We start from the raw sequence: 17,521 nt of genomic DNA, 5'->3' as shown, positions 1-17,521 counted from the left end.
ACCACTGTCAACTGAGTGTTTGTAAGAGCAGAGATGCTAGATGACAGTGAGCAAACAGTGCCTTCCAGACACAACAAGGCTGATGCACGTGTGAACGCACAGAGACTCTGGCAGCGTGCACAGAACCTGCACAGGCTCAAACCACCCAGAGTGTGAACGCACAGAGACTCTGGCAGCGTGCACAGAACCTGCACAGGCTCAAACCACCCAGAGTGTGAACGCACAGAGACTCTGGCAGCGTGCACAGAACCTGCACAGGCTCAAACCACCCGGAGTCCCCGCACTGAGAAGAGGAGGTGAACACAAAGTCTCACCTCTGACTGTTTGTAATTGATACCTACTGAGAAAGAAAAAATGTGTTCTCTCCAATGGAGTGACATTGGCTCTATCTATCGAATCCCAAGCTGGGCCATGTCCAGGAGCAGAGGACTAACAAAAAAACAGAACCCCCTTGGTTTTATGTGCATTTTGTTTTGGTTCGGTATTTTTGTTTGTTTTGATTTGGGTTTTTGTCATGGGGGTGGATTGGGAGAGATAAACGACATAAATTAGATGGGTAGAGAGGTAGGGAGGCTCCAGGAGGGGAAGAATATGAGCAAAAATATACTAAATAAAAAAGTTGGGGTGTTTGTTTGTTTGTTTGTTTGTTTGTTTTTCAAGACAGGGTTTCTCTATGTAGCCTTGACTATCCTGGACTTTGTAGACCAGGCTGGCCTGGAACTCACAGTGATCCGCCTGCCTCTGCCTCCCGAATGCTGAGATTAAAGGCGTGCACCACCAACCACCTGGCTATAAAAAAAGAAAAAAAGAAAAAGAAAAAAAAAAGATTTTAAACAATATTTTTTAAGTGACTGCTAAGTGATAATGGCCTATTAGCTTAGTACAGACAACCCTCCCCTTTCAGCAATTTACAAGCTGAAAACAATACAAATGAATACGTGTTTGCAAGTATCCCTGAGCTAACAAGACAGCTAACAACACATCAGAAACAGATGCCCCAGAGCAGGGAAGCAGTGAGTCCAGGCATCTGGGAGGTCTCTCCCCTCCCAGCATTTTCCAAAACAAAGAGCAGAGACTCTAAGAAACTGAGCAGAAAGCAGCGCCTGCTATACAGACTGGGAACTGACGCTGTGGCACTCTCTGGGCGTGGACAGAGAGCTGTCTGAATGTCCTTGGCTTCTGGTTAGGGTGCTGGACACACTGTGTGTGCTTCAGAAATGGGGGCAAACTGGTAGTAAAGCTCTTGCAAAGTCCGAAACCTGGCTAGCCAGCTCAATCCCCGAATAGATTAATGCAATGCGCTGACACTAACGCCTGTAAGAAAGCAAAAGTAAATCCCTCAGAAGGAAAATGACGTCGGGGGGGCCTCGAACTGCTTCTATTTTTCATACACGGTGTCCAGCATGCAGTCCGAATTACCAGGCGACTATTAGTTTGCCACTGAGCCCTGTTTAAAAATGGGCCCCTGAAGACCCTGTGCCTCTCTGAGCTGAAATTGCTATTTTAGGAGGACTGTGTGGAGGGTCAAGTAGGAAGGTGGGAAGAGTCAAGCCATGCCTGTTTATTCAAGGATGTACCTGGTCTGGGCCCAAGCAGCTTTGTATTTTAAGAAACAGCAGGCTGGGCACCATAACAGGTCTCTGCAGTCCCAGCTACTAGGAGGCTGAGGCAGGAAGGTCATAAGGCCAAAGCAATGTAGCAAGGCCCAGTCTCAAAAGACAAAACAAAACAAACAAAAAATGAATTTAAACAATATAGAGACTTCAGTCTCTCACTCTGTCACCCTGAGCAAAGCCACTAGCACAGCAATGCTCAGGACACAGACCCTGGCTCCCCAAATGCCAGGACCTAGTCCAGGTAAACAGAGACCAGTAGTGCCTGTTGAGGTGCTGTGTGTGGCTATCCATGGCCAGCGTGGCTGTGGTTACTCCAGGCTGGGGGTAGACTCACTTTTTCAGACTATGCCAGTGGCATCATTGCTTAGCCTTCCGTATACAAAACTACAGCTCAGCACACCATACAGATTCCCTCTTGGGGATTTGAACCTGGAAACCAATCATGCTGCCTACTGACCTGCCCGGAGCACAGACATAGATACCCCTGGTAAGGACTGGCTCTTTAAGGGGACCGGCTGGCCCCAAGCTTCAGGCCATGTCTTATCATTTCTGATCTCAAGGCCAGCAAGTCACGTACACTTGGGACTCCTGACACACACTCGCCCTTGTGTTTCACAATGGGACAGGCCACGTCATGAGAAGCACTGTCCCTCCTGCTTGTGGCAGGTGGGTGACATCAAACCTTTGAATGCTTTCATCAGCATCAATAGTTCATTGGGTGGCTGGTCGGCTGTTTCCAATCGTACCACCGTAGTCCTTGAACTAAGCTGTGTGCCTAGCAACAGACTGGTTGACATTTTTATCCCTGTATCTTCATCCACTTATTTTGTGACAGTAGTTTAACTACCAGACTTGGGGCAGGAAGGAATCGTCCTTCTTGGCCACTTTCCAGGTAATAATCAAAACAAGCGAGGTGGAGGAATGATTTTAGCATGATACAGAGCATGGTATAGATCTAGGTCAAAAAGCAAGGATTCTACTTCTACCATCCTGTTCCCCGTCCCCGCCACCCCACACCACCGCCATGCTTTTCCTTTCTTGGGCAGTACCAGTCTGCTTGGGAGCATAGTGAAAGGGGGCCTCATGGTGTGAAACTTAACTCTGGTTCCATTTTATAAAGATCCCTCACGCACCCTGTGTGGGCACCTTCCACACGAAAGTTGGTGTACGCAAGGGATGCTTTAGAAAGAGGTGAAGTCAAGAGTTGGTGCGGTGGGCTACCTGGTTTCATGCAAGTGGAGGTAGAGCACTGACCCAGATTGCAGGGGTGCAGCACTTTAGACCCCAGAAGGAAACATTAGAACCTTAGAACTGTCCTTCCTACAAATGGAAAACACCCTATTGCGACAACTGCCAGCCACCACAGGCACACTCCACCTTACTTAGTATTGTGTCTTCTGAGATTTGCCTGATGTCTTTGGCCACCATTTGACACACCACAACAACAGAGGAGAGCCCTAGCTCCTGCAGCTTCTAGTCAGTGCAACTCTAGATACTGGCTTATACCTATATTCAGATCAGGGGCAGACAGAATGCCACCAAAAATAAAAATTAAAAACCATGGAACTTCGACTACATTGAAATTTATAACTTCTGCTCGCCTAAAGATACCACTGAGAGAACAGACAAGTCAAGACATAGTAGGAGATACGCATAGCTGTCAATCAATTCATATCTTCACAGATGTTAGGACAAACAATATGTCATTCTGATAGTCAACCTTTTCATGTATAAAAATGGCAGGTCATAGAGCTTAACATGATACCCAGACTCCTACAAAGCAACTCAATATAAACTGGGTAAAGACTGAGCAGGCAGTGATTATCCAGAGGGTTCTCAGCCTTGTTGTATTCTTAGGATGACGCCTCTCTATGTAGCCCATGCTGGCCTCAAATGTGTGACAATCCTACCTCGATGTGTTGATATTATAGGCCTGAGCCAGCTTCAGCCTCATTATTTACTAGGTAAATCTACCTGAAAATGAGACATTACTCTATGTTTACCACTAAACAGATTGATGCCAAAGACCATGAGTATGTACATAAACCAGAAAGCTTATGCACAGCTGGTGGGGGCATAGCAATAGAAACAGCTATTTTGGAAATCAAGCGGTAATGTTGAAGCTAAATATTCATATGTCCTATAAGGCAGCATTTTCATTCCTACGCATGCCTCCTCAAGAGAAATGCACTTGTGCATGTGTGCATTTCAAAGGCCTGCATATGGATTTGTATGGCACTACTTATAACGGCTCCACCCCAGGAACATCCCCCAGTGCCCATCAACAGTAGGATGGGTAAAGAAGCTGTTGTGTGCACAGCCAGTGGAGTGCAGAGATGGGGAAAGAACCAACGCATCCAAAACCACGGAGACATTTCTCGAAGAAGATGTTGTAGACAAGAAGCCTGACACAGGACACTGCGGCATGAGTGTAAATCTGTGAAACTCAAAATCAAACAGCAGCAGGCACTACTGTGACAAGGAAGGATGGTGGCCTCCACGGTGGGGCGTTAAGGATGAACCGACATAAGGTTGGATCCTGGAGAGCTGATCGTGCCAGTCACTTGACCTGTGCCTTCATCATAAAAACTCATCTATTTGATGAAAACTCAGACAGTGGCTTCACTTAAGGCTATGCATTTTCTCTGTGCCAGCCACATTTTAAAAACTAAGTTTGTTTTAAGTTTGTCATTTAAAGAACATTTACGTAATTTTTAAAATATTAGGAAATAATGAGTAATTATGAGCTCAGAACCCAAACAGTTCAGGAGGCAGAACAGGAAAAGAGAAAGCATATTGTCTTATTATATAGAGATCCCAGTGATAAAGTGAGTGTGTAAAATTGCTTTTGAAAGAAAACCCTGTGTCTTTCCATGCTGCGTGATATTAGCATTTGGAACATAGTATTAACTAGCTTGATGAATGCACTATAAACTTTGATAACAACATACATCACACCCAGTAAATTTTCTCTGAAACTCCCTGGGCCATAGACTTGCTGCTTTACAATTAACTCACAGACTGTTGAGAAAGCTGTGATTCCCCCCCCCCCCATACACAGGTAGGAAATAGGAAATAGGAAATAGGAAATGAGACAGTCAGATTCTCTAACAGAAGAATCAAAGCCTGGATGCAAGAGTGAATGGGAGACACTTCAGTGAGAAATCCACGTACTGTAAGAAGGCTACAACCCTGAGCATGGTCACCTACACCTGTAATCCCAGCACTTGCAAACCCATGGCAGAGGGATTTCTTAGAGTCCAAAGCTAGCCTGGGCTACACAGTAAACTTCAGGCCAGCCTGAGCTATATATAATGGTGGGAACTTATTTTATAAGACCAAAATACTGAGTTGGTAAAACTATGGGTACAGTAAGTGGGCCATGGTGACACAGAGCAGTCAACGGCAGCGCACTGTAAAGTAGCCAGCTATGAACACTATTCAAAGCTAGGTCCTGATACAGGCAGGGAGACACTTAGTCTTGTATGGTCTTATGTTATTTGTGCTGTTCCTAGCACTCATATGTGACCATTATTTAAGACAACTTGAGTTCACATCTCTCCCTTGTAATCAAAAAGGCATAAAGTGGTCAGCCATGGGACAGACCCTATTAACTCTAGGGGGAAAGTGGCAGTATTCACAAAGCAAACCACCCACTTGATTAATGAGGTCTTAACAGCTGCCTTGAAACAGTATTGACTGCTGGGTGATGGCACTGAAAGATGGAGGAAACACTGGCTGATGGATGGTGCCCTTGATGTTGCAAAGCCACAAAGAACTGAGTGTGGGGGTGCATCGGTAGAAACAGTAAATAAAACACTCACGCATGATTCTAAGTAAGATGAATGTAAAAACGAGAGGAATGTGATAAGTGCACCTCAATAGAGGGAAGATTCTCCGATTAGAAAAAGCAGCTGATAATTCCAATGTTCCTCTGTATAGAGTCCAATCCTGGTCATGCCTTCATGCCATGGTCATGGATAAATGACTGAGTGCACACATTCTATTCCTCCAGGTGTAGCAGGTTGGAGTTCACCTAAAAGCTATGCCCAGCACTTCTTCATAACAACTGCCTTCAGTTTTTCCTTTATTAGAGCATCAAAGAAAAAACTATGGCTGCCATTACAATGATACCCTTTATCACAGAATGAATCACGAGCTATTTCCAAGACAGATTTTCCAGAACTATGTCTACTGTAGTCGCCAGTGTCAACCAAGATCTAAGCCAAAGAGGCCATGCTTTTCTATGTACAGGTGAAATAATGCAGTGACTAAGACTGGCTTTAAAAACGAGCTCCTCTATGCTCTACCTCCAATACAGAGAGAGAGAGAGAGAGAGAGAGAGAGAGAGAGAGAGAGAGAGAGAGAGAGAGAGAGAGAGAGAGAGAGAGAGCAAAAAGTGTAATGAAAGTTGGAGATTGCTTAAGCTAAATAATGATGGTGGTCCATGAACTCTTGTATTCTATGTGTGCTTTGAAAGTTTTTAATAAAAGAAGTAAGGAAAACCTCTCCCAGATGATTCTAGTAATGAAAACAAAACAAAAGAAGTAGAAGGGAAGGAATGAGACAGCAGCTAATAAATGTGCCATTTGCCATGTTCGGTTCTATGTCAAGGGTTTAACCTCTTCTAGGCACTTTTCCAGCCTGTTTTGGCATCCCTAAACTTAGATGTCACAAGTTCACAGGTGCTGAAGTAACAGAGCCAAGACCTAAACCTACACTGTTCTCACCCCTGAGGCGAGCCTCTACCTCTCCTGGTGACATTCTTTCTGAGGATTCTTTCAAGTCTTTTAAAATCCATAAAAGTGCCTCTCTGACTCCTGGGCGTCGCTGACATGGTCTCATCTGACTTCTGAACTGAGTTATACCAGCACAAAACGAGCCTTAGATCAAGCTATCACCTTCCAGTTCCCACAGGGCTAACCGAAGAACTTACAGCTTTTAAATAGTTGATCTGATAGGGCCGGGACGACTAGACAGACCTACCATGTACTTTAGTCACATAAACAGCATGGTTTTCAAACACAGCTCAGGAAATGAATCAGGCATTGTCTAACTTAATCACCCTAAGCAAAATAAAGCATGGCAGGAACCCAGTAGCCGTGCAAAGTGCTAGCTGCCAGAGACCCTCCCTCCGTCCTAACCCTCAGAGCCTCGGCACTGCCTTTTCGTAAAGCAGGGTCCACAGCTGTACCTAAAAGAAAGGCACGAGGCTGTACACACTCATGTCTAGAGATAGCTTGTCTTGAATCATTTTATTTGTATCTTCTCAAGTCTCCAAGAAGCCCACTTCTCACTCAGCTGCTTTGATGCAGTCAAACTGTTCTCCTTAGACCTCCCCAACTTCAGCATCCTACCTTCTCGTCAGATCTCAAAAAGAAACAAGTTGCAAAAATAAAATACAGATCAACTCAAATGTGATAACCTTGGTCTGCCTTCTCCCTAAAAGTATAGTTGAAACATTTTGTAGCCAATGTGACATGGTTTAAGGAAAATGGTTTGAGTTTCCCCCCCCCCCCCCCCCCCCGGCTCCTGTGTTTTCTAGTACAAAGGAAAATCATATGATCATATAATCTGCATCCCTGACCCACCTGCAGCATCAATGTTCTCTGCAGGAATAGGGGGAAAATACACCGCTTTGTCCCAAGGATGCAGGCAATCATATTTTAATTCCTTGTGCAAAAATGGTGAAGCCAACTGACGTGTTTTAACTTCCCAATCAGCTAAAATTCAGAAGTTACACGAGTGAAAAATGTAACAACTAATCTAAGAGAATGCCATGTCTAATCAAGAGCCAAGTGTCCTAACAGTCAAACATTTCACACAGCGCCATGTTCCTACTTAACACCGTCTCTGCTTTCATTTAAATATTGGCTGTGATTTTACTACACCATCATCCATCACATCAAGACAGACCTACTTTCAGGAAAATGAATCATTTCTGTCCTCGTGTGAACACTGCCAAGTGTGCCCACTGGAACTGAGATAGTGTGGCCCACCACACACCAAGGCTACTGGATACAGCCATGCCACAGAGACAGCTCACTACTCATGGAAAGGTCAATATGCAGCATGCCGCTGTTTGCAGGCTTGCTTAGGGGAACTCGTTTCAGAGAAGAATTTCTCCTGTGATTTTCATTCACCACATGGCTGCAGTCATAGAAAGGAAGGCTTCCCACACCCAGGCAAAGCAGATCTGTAGCTCACATGTTTTTAATGTTTTTGAGACAGAGGTTCACTCCATAATCAAGGCTGGCTTTGAGCTCACAGCAATCCTCCTGCCACAATGTCCCATGTGCTGAGAATATAGGCTGGCTTTCTAACTCACATCCTGAAGTGTCACTGGGCATACATGAAAATATGTAAACTCCCAATATATAAATGTGTAGCGAAAAGTTAATATTCAATAGTCAAAAGGAAGAAACTTAACAAATGGGTATGCATCCTTTTCTTAAAGGGGAAATAAACAGACACTTTAATACAAAGTGTCTTTACTTAAGACTTAAGTAAATATACCTTGGCAATCTGATTTATTTCATCACAAAATATCTTTTAAATTTTAACCTTTTCTATTCTATAATATTTAAGTTATATGTACTACAGCATGAATATTCATGAAGTCTTGGCCAAGATGAACAAAAATCAACTTGAAAATATAGTTGCAATAGACACACAATGTAATTGTTTTAGCTTCATGTCTTGGAGGCAAATACAAAGAGAGAGCAGTGCCACACTGCAAATGCCTTCTACCTTTAGGTAGTGTGAAGACTCATCACTGACTACAACCCACAAACCATACTGCTCACAGGACAAAGCATTTTAACACACAACTAACACCCCAAACATGAGTTTTCCTGTACTCACAACACTAATGACAATAATCTAACTGCTAAAGGAGCCAGAATGAAATAACTAATTTTTTTCTAGTCTACAAGTTTCTTTTTATTTATTTAAATTTACTGGGAAAATATAAAGTCCAAGTAAGAATTAGTTTTGGATATTTTTATAAGATTTAGCAAATGTCTTGATTTCATTTTCCCTTTATTTGTGTTCAGTAAGCAAAGATGAAAAAGGGAATGTGGAGTTGGCTAGTATAGCTCCATTCAACACCATGAACTGAAATGAAAATCCCTCCACAGCCTCTGCCTTCTAACAGATAGTTCAGCGCTGGCGTGCAGCTCTACTTAACTCAATAAAATGCTGAAAAATCCCTGCCTTGGGGGTCAAGTTAGGAAGGTTAAAATGCCTCTCTAGTAATGAGGTGACAGAGAATTCACAGAACCTGTAATCCCTTTAAAATTAAACCAGCACAATTATGACAAGCATGTATAATTCTTCATGCCTCTGGAGCCAAGAATACCCATCCCCCACTGACCCCCCACCAGCAAGTGAAAGTAGGCTGACTACAACAGCTGATGAAGAAAAAAGACAGCTTCCTTGCTACACATCTTCCCTGCTGCAGGCAAGATACATATGGCCACTTAAGTAGAGCAGGCTAACTGGGCTATGTACCCTCACTCTAAGTGCAAACACTCAAACAGATCTCTCCACTGAAGTGAAGAGATGTCACATCAAGTCGGTTGTTTGAAAATAAGCCTCCCTCTTCTTTGAGCATGCGATGGTCTGTAACTGTGCTCCAACCACAATCATTTGACTAGTTTTGAAAGAAGAAAGAAGAAAACAGAGATTCACGAATTATACCCCCAACTCCTATCTCATCCAGATTTTTTTTTTTAAATCTGAGCTCAGTGGATTTAAATACAGCCTCTGAGGCAAAGCCCTCTTCAACGTGTTTAGTCTTAGCTGGAGTTGAACTTTACCTATTTAGAATCTGGAGTGATAACGGGTTAAAATGAAAGTAATTAAGAATGTCAAAGGGAAAAATAAAAATAAAATAAAATAAAATAAAGAACAATGTCAAATGGGGAAGACATCTCTAAAAGCTGAAGGGAGTGCCAAGTTAGACAAGATGGCTGAAGAGAATGTCTCAGGTCAGAGCGGAACACAGACAACGTGCTTGCTAATGAGGGAAGTTGTTCACTTGCCCTGAACAGGGATGAGTAGAAAGAAGTACGCTCAGATACATATTTGAAATAAGAAACATCCTTTTGGAGGCAATGATTCACTTTAAGCATTTTTAGATGAATTCATTTGATTATATCATCATTACTGTTCTAAAGAAGTAGCCACTGTGGAAACGCTAAGACTGCCTAACAATTTCCCCAGAACTTACCAGAGAAAAATCCTGGAATATCATGAGATTAATGGAGCAACAGAAGCATTCCTTCAATTTGGGCATATTTGAAAAAAAAAATTAGCTTCTTGACAAAAATAAAAAATAAAAGAAAAATTCAGGGTTATATTTTGGTCCATTTTCTGATTTTTGTTTTGTTTTTGTTTTTGTTTTGTCAATAAACTTAATTTGAAACACTTAGGTGAAGCAAACTAGTGGGTATGCCTTCTTATAGCTTAGCTATAAACACATGTAATTGAAAGTTTAAAGTGATTTGAAAAAGAAACAGAGATCAAGCACAGTTAGAGGTGGTTTACAGCAAAAATTGAAACGCTGTTGCATCTACCAAAGATGCCAGATTCTACCTCAGGGAGACTGGCGAGGAGAGCCTCTGCCTTAGTGGGCAGCGTTCCTCATAGGTTGGTGTGGCTGCTGACCTGATTTCTCAGAAATGCCCATTTCAATCACTTCTGTCCTTAGCTTCTCAATGCAGTGTTTATTCCTGTTTATTTGCTGTTCACATCTCTACCATAGCAAATATGTTGCAGCTTTTTATAGCCTTAGAAACAGATGATCTCAGTATTGGAAAATGACACAATTGACTGAAGGGGGCCCAGCTGCAGACACTATAGACTACAGAAGGAATGGTTCTCCTTTCTTATTCCCACTGCGTCTCTTAACTCAGTCGCCTCTAGGTAGCAGTGTTACAAGGAAAGCATTACTCAGCTAGGCTAACTAACCCATGTCAACAAAGTGTTTCTAACATTCGGCAAAATTTAAAAATTCTCCAAGCCCAATTTCAAATCCTTTCTGGAAGGCTTGCTTCACCAAAACTAAGTTTTATCTACAAACCCCAAAGGTCCCAGTTCTCAGCCTCCTAACTACGCATGAGAAGAGAAGCGCATAACTCATGTGGTGGTAAACAGAAAAAGACTTGCATAAGATGATCTCTCTAGAATCCCAACGATTCCAGGGTTCCAAGCCTCGATTAGAGTCCGACTTAAAGAAAACTGTCCTGAGGATCCAAGTCCTGACCTTTTCCCAGCAGATAAACAATGTTTTACACGTAATGCTGGAAGGTTTGACAGCCACAAAGGCTCTAACAGCTCTTGAAACTCAGCTCCAGAGTAACCAAAAATTAGTGGTTGCTTGTGAACTTCAGAATAATACAAAGGAAACAAATAACTCAGATTTCAGCCAGTGGTATGTATTCAAACTATTTTAAAGGACCCTGTTTTATAGTAGACATAACAGCACTTAAAATCCTTTTGGGGGTGCATTCTTGTAGGTCTTCTAACACTTACTTTTCAAACACACACACACACACACACACACTTGGTAGATCAGAGGAGAGGTTCAATGTTTACTACTTGCATTGCCCTTGGTTAGTGCAATAGTTTGAGCAGACCCCCCTGGGCCCCAATCCACCCATCACGATGTTCTTCTTGTAGGTTTCTGGAACCCTCTGGATCCTTCTATTTCCCCACATCTATCCCAATCATTCTCCACAGTTAGTGGAGAGCAGGGACTGACTTTGACATGAACTTTAGTCCTCCATATTTGACCACCTCCACTTTGGTGGGGAGGCCTGGTGGCACTCAAAGAAAGAATAAGCAGGCTACCAAGATGAGACTTGATAGTCTATGACCATATAGTTGGGGAGGAAGTTGCCCTCGTCGACCTAGGTGAGGGGAATAGGGTGAAAGCGGGAGGGAGGGAGGAACAGGAGGTTACAAATGATGGGATAACAATTTAATTGTAATCTGAATTAATTAATTAATTAATTAAAAAAATAAATGCACACACACACACACTTTTTAAAATACCTGTCTCCTTAAAACTCTTCCCCTAACTTAGATTCTAGACTGTACAACTTGGATTTTTTTTTTCTATTTATTATACCTGTATCTGCCAGCTTAGAAACTAGTTTTTCAAATGACTGAACACACCTTCAAAAGTCAAAGGGCATCTTTTAAATTTCAAATGTCTAACTCTTCAAATGTGTTTAAGCACTTATCATTTACCGAGGTTAATGATTTACATACAGTGAAAACAAAAACCAGTCCTGTGCCTGGTGTGGTTTCAACTCCTCTTGAGTTCTAAGCTTTGTTTTAAGAGGCAAAAAAAATTAAAATAAAATAAAAAATAAAAAAATTAGGTGGCCACCATCCTAACCACCATTCCACTGTGCTTTTCGCACCCTCATAGGTTCACAGTAGATGCAGTCTGGTCCAACTTGCATGAAAAATTCAGCCTAGAAACGTTTTCCTGCAGTAGTAAAGACAACCAGTTTCCCCACCCCCACCCCCCAGACCTCCTCCTTCCAGGGCTGGAATATAGAGGCAATGCTAAAACATTTGGCTGAATAAAATCATTCTTTTAGCTTAAATAAGCAAACGGCATTTGAAATCAATATGTTTCCTATTTGCAGGAATGGGATTCGGAGGTTAAGCTAGTGAATCCTCCACGCCTTGAGCATACAACAAAGCCATTCAAATTATGACTTATGATTGAACAGTCGCATTTACTTTAGAGTGCAAAGCATTTTTTTTTTAATGCCCACGTTTGTAAACATAAACTCAGGGACAAATACTAATCATCGGGAAGATGGTGTCTTCATACTGACCTCTTTGGGCAAGGGAAAGTGACCTAAACTGCAATGCATGATTGACAAGGACCAACAGAAGAGCCTGTCATGGTAGCCTGATTGGTTCCCAGCACCAACCAGGAGCCATCACTTGCAGGTAAAGAACTCTGCCTGTCCCAACCCAGTAAAAAAAAAAAAAAAAGGAAACCAAACTTTCCCAAATAAGTTAGGTCTTGCCAAGCCAATCTAAATCCAACAGGTGTCAACACACATCGCCACACCTCTTTCTGAATAAGGACTAAAGTAGCAGGGAAGGGGGTGGGGGTGGGGGAACTGAAAGAATCCGACCTGACTTCTAAGACTGTGAAAGTAAAACCAGCCTGGTCCCTAGCCCAACTGATTCTTGGGCGGTGGGGTCAAGGGATGGTGTTGGAGGAAATCTCTGCTCGCGCACAGGGACTTGCGTTGCTGCAGGGTCTCCAAGCACTGCCCCTGCGCTGTCCACCCAGCACCAGAGCTGAACAAACAAGACTCGGAAGCTGGGAGCCAGGGAAAGGAGGGTACGAGAGATAGGTACCTGCTTATCCAGAGCGTCCCGGGCGCCTGCAGGTCCCACGCTGGTCCTGGGTGGTGCCGGCGTCCGCTCACAACTGCAGCCCTCCAAGAGGTACATGCCCGCTGGGCGGCCGCTCTGCTCTCCCTCGAAGTAAAAGAGCACATTCTGGTAGAGAGCGAACCACTTCTCGTGCCAGCGGCTCGCCTCGGCAGCCTTCTTGCTCAGAAAGCCGCGCTTGGTGCCCTCCTTGCGCGCCAGGAAGGCCAGGTACAGGGCGTGCCCCTCGTTGTAGCGCACGCTTTTCTGCATAGCGAGGGCGCGGGGGAAGTTCGGGTCGCAGCCTCAGCCCCGCGGCGGGGCCATCGCAGAGGACTCACTGGGAGGACGCACCCCCCGACCGCTTGCCACAGGGCACCCGCCCGCTGCCCAGACCTAGGGCGCCGATCCGGGATGGGGCACCGTCTCCTCCCCGACCGCGCCCTCTCAGGCCCCCGACGCCTCCCGATCCCCGGAAGCCCGGTGTCGAGTGGCCCGCACCCGTGCCGCTCTACCCGAAGTTGCGGGGAGCCGAGCCCCGAGGCGGGCTTTTCAGTGAGGAGCGCGGCAGCCTGAGGACTGTCCTCGGGCAACGCGCTCCGGGAGACAGAAGGTAAAACGTCACGTGGGAGATCAGCTGTAATCGGCTTGGAGACCGATTTAAAGGGTAAAGTCGGCGCGGTGGCGGCCGCGGAGGCGCTGCCTGCTCGCCCCAGCGCGCGTCCTTCACTCGCCTGCCAGGACCCTGGCCTCCGCCTCTGCCCAGGCCAAGCCCGGATGGGGCAGATCGCCCGGGAGGGGCAGGAGCGTGTTGGCATCCAGCTGTTCACTGCACAAACATGCACAAATGTGCCCTCACACATACACAGGCAAATATACACTGAACAAACACGGAGAACGAGTCACACATACAAACACACAACTCTCATATCCGTACACAAAAGCGCACATGCACACAAATACAATAGGCACAGGCACACAAGCGTGTGTGCACTCACAACATAAATTAACAAATACCCTTTCACCCAATGCGCAATCATACACATAAGAATACAATATACAGTCACGAACAACACACTCCTATGCACACAGATACACATTCACAATTACAGAAATACACCTACAATATGCACTTCTCAAAAATGCAAACCACCAATTATACTTACACAGGCAACTACATATAATATATATATTATATGTAATATATATATATTTGGTGCTATCTCAAACACTCTCATATTTGCTGTACCCAGTGTATATGCACTTATAATCACATACATATTCACACAAACATCGGACAAGCATATATACCTATATGTAAACACACACATCCACCAGCCCTTTCCATAATATACACACAAAATCATAAACGCATGCATTTACATGCAAGTGTGCAAACACATGCACTCCAAAGCCCACTCATCAGATACAAGCGCTTACAGACAGAAAATGGACAGGTACATAGGCGCTTGGAGGCACACATTTTTGTAGCTCGTGTGCATGCACTCACGCTCAACAGAAAGGTTCAGTGGCAGCAGGTGAGTCACAAGGTGGGTTTGCATAAACCACACGTTGGCTTTTCAGCTTGTGCCTGCACGGTAGAGTTTAAAACCAGCTGTGAACGTTGGTGGGGGAAGTGGAGTTGATCCCAGAAAGCCAGCCGATGTCTGTCTCAATTCCTTTTGGACACTTGTTATTTAGCAGGATTAAAATCAAAGAAACTAAATGTTCAATGTGGAGTTTTAAACAAGGAAAGGGGTGGGAAATAACCCTATGAGGGAAACGCTGCTGTCAGGGGCCAGAAACTGTCAGCCAGAGGCCAAGCTGTCCCACACAGGCTGAGCAGAGTCCCTTGTTAAGACTGGGGTTCATTTGATTAACAAATCTTACAGCTACCGCTGGAAAACCAAGACACTCTTAAACAAAATCCAAGTGGAGAAGAAATGATGTTGCCACGGCTTTAAGAGAAAACTAGCGAAACCCTGCAGTGTGCTCTTTGATTCTGCCCCCATCTTCTTTTTATTCCCTGAGGCCCCGTGTTAAACCCAGTGGCCAAAACAGTATTGTGGAAAGAACGAAACAGGAAGCTAACTGCCTTCCAGGGCAGTGACTTGGTGGCTGTACACCTGTCTTGTCCTGTGGTTATGCGCTCACAAATTGATCGCCCCAGGGTCCTGCCTCTTCTGAAAGGCTGTCTGTCCTTGCAGGCTGCTTTAACTCTGCCTCACTGAGTAGCTGAGTGGTTTTTGCATTTTACTGTCAAGGAAAATGTCACTATTAAAATCTATGTAATAGAAAAAAAATTGCCATTTTGAAATGATTACGGGAGAACAGTAGCCGGGACTTTTATGTATCTGAAGGGCATTGCTGAGTTCGGCTGCCTTAGCCCAGGAGAGTTCTCACTGTTGGTTAGAGAGAAAAAAAAAAACAGTTCAATTACTGCGACTGCCTCTGGGGCCTTCTCCTTCCCTCTCTGTGGTCCAGCTCTGTGCCTGCAGCTCTGGGAAGAGGAAGCCAGGAGATAGCCATGTAGCTGAGGCAATCTGCTTTCATGCATGAGCCAGAATGGGTCTCACACCAGAGCATAAACAATTTCATCCTGAGTAGTCCTACCGTCTAGCCCTGTTGTGTTCCCTCAGATGTGGATGACTCCTTTCTTCGATAGGTGTTGTCTCTGAAGTATGAGATTCTCATATGTCCCTTCTGTCTATGAAAAATGCCCTTATTTGAGACCCAGGAAGTCTCACCTTTGCCTGGTCTCACTTTCTACTGTGTGAGGTGCTATGGAATTCATTTGCCCAGGGCATTGAAAGAAAAAAAAAATAACAAAAACAAAACAAACAAACAAACAAAAAAACAGATTTCCTCCATGTTTTGGTATTGCTGTTTTCATATATCGTGTGTGTGTGTGTGTGTGTGTGTGTGTGTGTGTGTGTGTGTGTGTGTGTGTTTGGAACAACTTTAGTTTTGGTTCTCGTCTTCCACCTTGTCTGAGTCAGGTTCTCTTCCTGTTCCCCACACTTATGCCAGGCCAGCTGGCTTGCAATCGTCCAAGGACTTTCTTGCCTCTACCTCCCATTTCCGCATAAGGAGAGTGGAGATTACAGGCCCTTGATACCTTGTCTGACTTTGATAAGAGTTTCTGAAGATTCTAATTCATGCCTTCAAACTTACACGCTACGTGCTTTGCCCAAGAGCCATCCCTCCAGCTCCTCTAGTGGATTTTAATTACAGAAATTCGCAGCGACCGTTACTGGCCAGAAGTTGATGTCCTCAGTGTTATTCTGGGATGGTATAGAATGATGTGGCTTGTGCTACTCATGTGCTCAGTCCAGAGGGGGTTCCCATGGTTAGGAGCATCCCCCTTGATTCTTAGAAACAAGGCAGGATCCTACAGGGAGGGATTATATGCAATAAGCACATGAGTGATCCAAAAGTGTTTTCTAGACTAATTTAGCAATTGGTCATTGAATTGTTAAGAAAAGCATGATCCTCTGAAATTTTGGGCCATTCTTCAAGACTTTAAGGGATAAAAACAACTAAAAACCTATAGGGCATCTAGAAGCCATAGCCAGTAAGTTTGTAGGCTGGCCACAAACTTAGGCCCTATCAGCTCCTATATGCAATGGAATCTGCTCCCTGGAGTATGCCTTCCTGCATCCTAAAACTGTGCCTTCTTGCAGCCCCATACCATGTCCTCCTGCATCCCTGGACCATGCCCTCCTGCATCCCTGGACCATGCCCTCCTGCATCCCTGGACCATGCCCTCCTGCATCCCTGGACCATGCCTTCCTGCATCCCTGGACCATGCCTTCCTGCATCCTTGGACAGTGCCTTCCTGCATCCTTGGACAGTGCCTTCCTGCACCCTTGGACCGTGCCTTCCTAAAAGGGCCAGAGGGTTATGGAGATAATGGTGCTTTTCCAGCAGATCTCACAGGTTAACAAAGGGACACTGCTCCAGTATATGAGAACAGGCTCTTCCATGAGTTCACTGCTTTCCCCTCTTGCATTTCACAAATTCTTTTCTGAGAGGGTCAATTTGTGGCATTTTAAAAAAATGCATTTCTCACTGATAATTCTGAAAGCATTCTATTTGCCCTTTTCTAGGCAAATTAAGAGAAAATAAAATAAAATAAAACGGCATTGAACAGCAGTATCTGGAAACCCTTATTACTATTCCCAGCAAGAGCTATAAATCAGGTAGGTTCACAAAAATCCCAAAGGGGAGAAGGATGAGGAGTTGGGAGGGAGAGTCACAGAAGGTAAGAAAGGAGAGAGAAGGAAAGGAAGAAGAGAAGGGAGGGAAAGAGAGAGGGAGGGAGGGATGGAGGGAAAGAGGGAGGAGAAATTTTTTCTGAGCTATCCAAATGCTTCGGTGGTTTGAGTGAGAAGAGTTCACCCTGGGGTGTAGGGCTTCAGGACCCTAATCTCAGGCCTTATCTTTTAGACACAGAAGGAAGTTTTTCATTTCTTTCCCCTTTCCTTAAATGC

At 44.4% G+C, this 17,521-nt stretch overlaps 1 protein-coding gene across 5 annotated transcripts in view; it reads right to left on the bottom strand.

Moving 5' to 3' along the window:
* The window catches only part of RASGRF2 (Ras protein specific guanine nucleotide releasing factor 2), a 197,361-nt gene extending 181,857 nt beyond the window's left edge, over nt 1–15,504 (bottom strand). For 2 of the 5 annotated variants that reach the window (XM_084802043.1, XM_084802046.1), the window contains exon 1: nt 13,014–15,504. In XM_084802043.1, coding sequence (XP_084658169.1) covers nt 13,014–13,301 — 288 coding nt within the window. In that variant the 5' untranslated portion in view covers nt 13,302–15,504. The remainder of the gene's footprint in view (nt 1–13,013) is intronic. The other 3 variants (XM_084802042.1, XM_084802045.1, XM_084802044.1) reach the window with 3 other exon arrangements.
* Nucleotides 15,505–17,521: the final 2,017 nt, after the last annotated feature.

Source organism: Acomys minous (assembly GCF_964271855.1).
Source record: "Acomys minous genome assembly, chromosome: 11".
Classification (NCBI taxonomy): domain Eukaryota; kingdom Metazoa; phylum Chordata; class Mammalia; order Rodentia; family Muridae; genus Acomys; species Acomys minous.
Note: the sequence above shows the minus strand (reverse complement) of the source record. Positions and strands in the feature narration are given on the sequence as shown.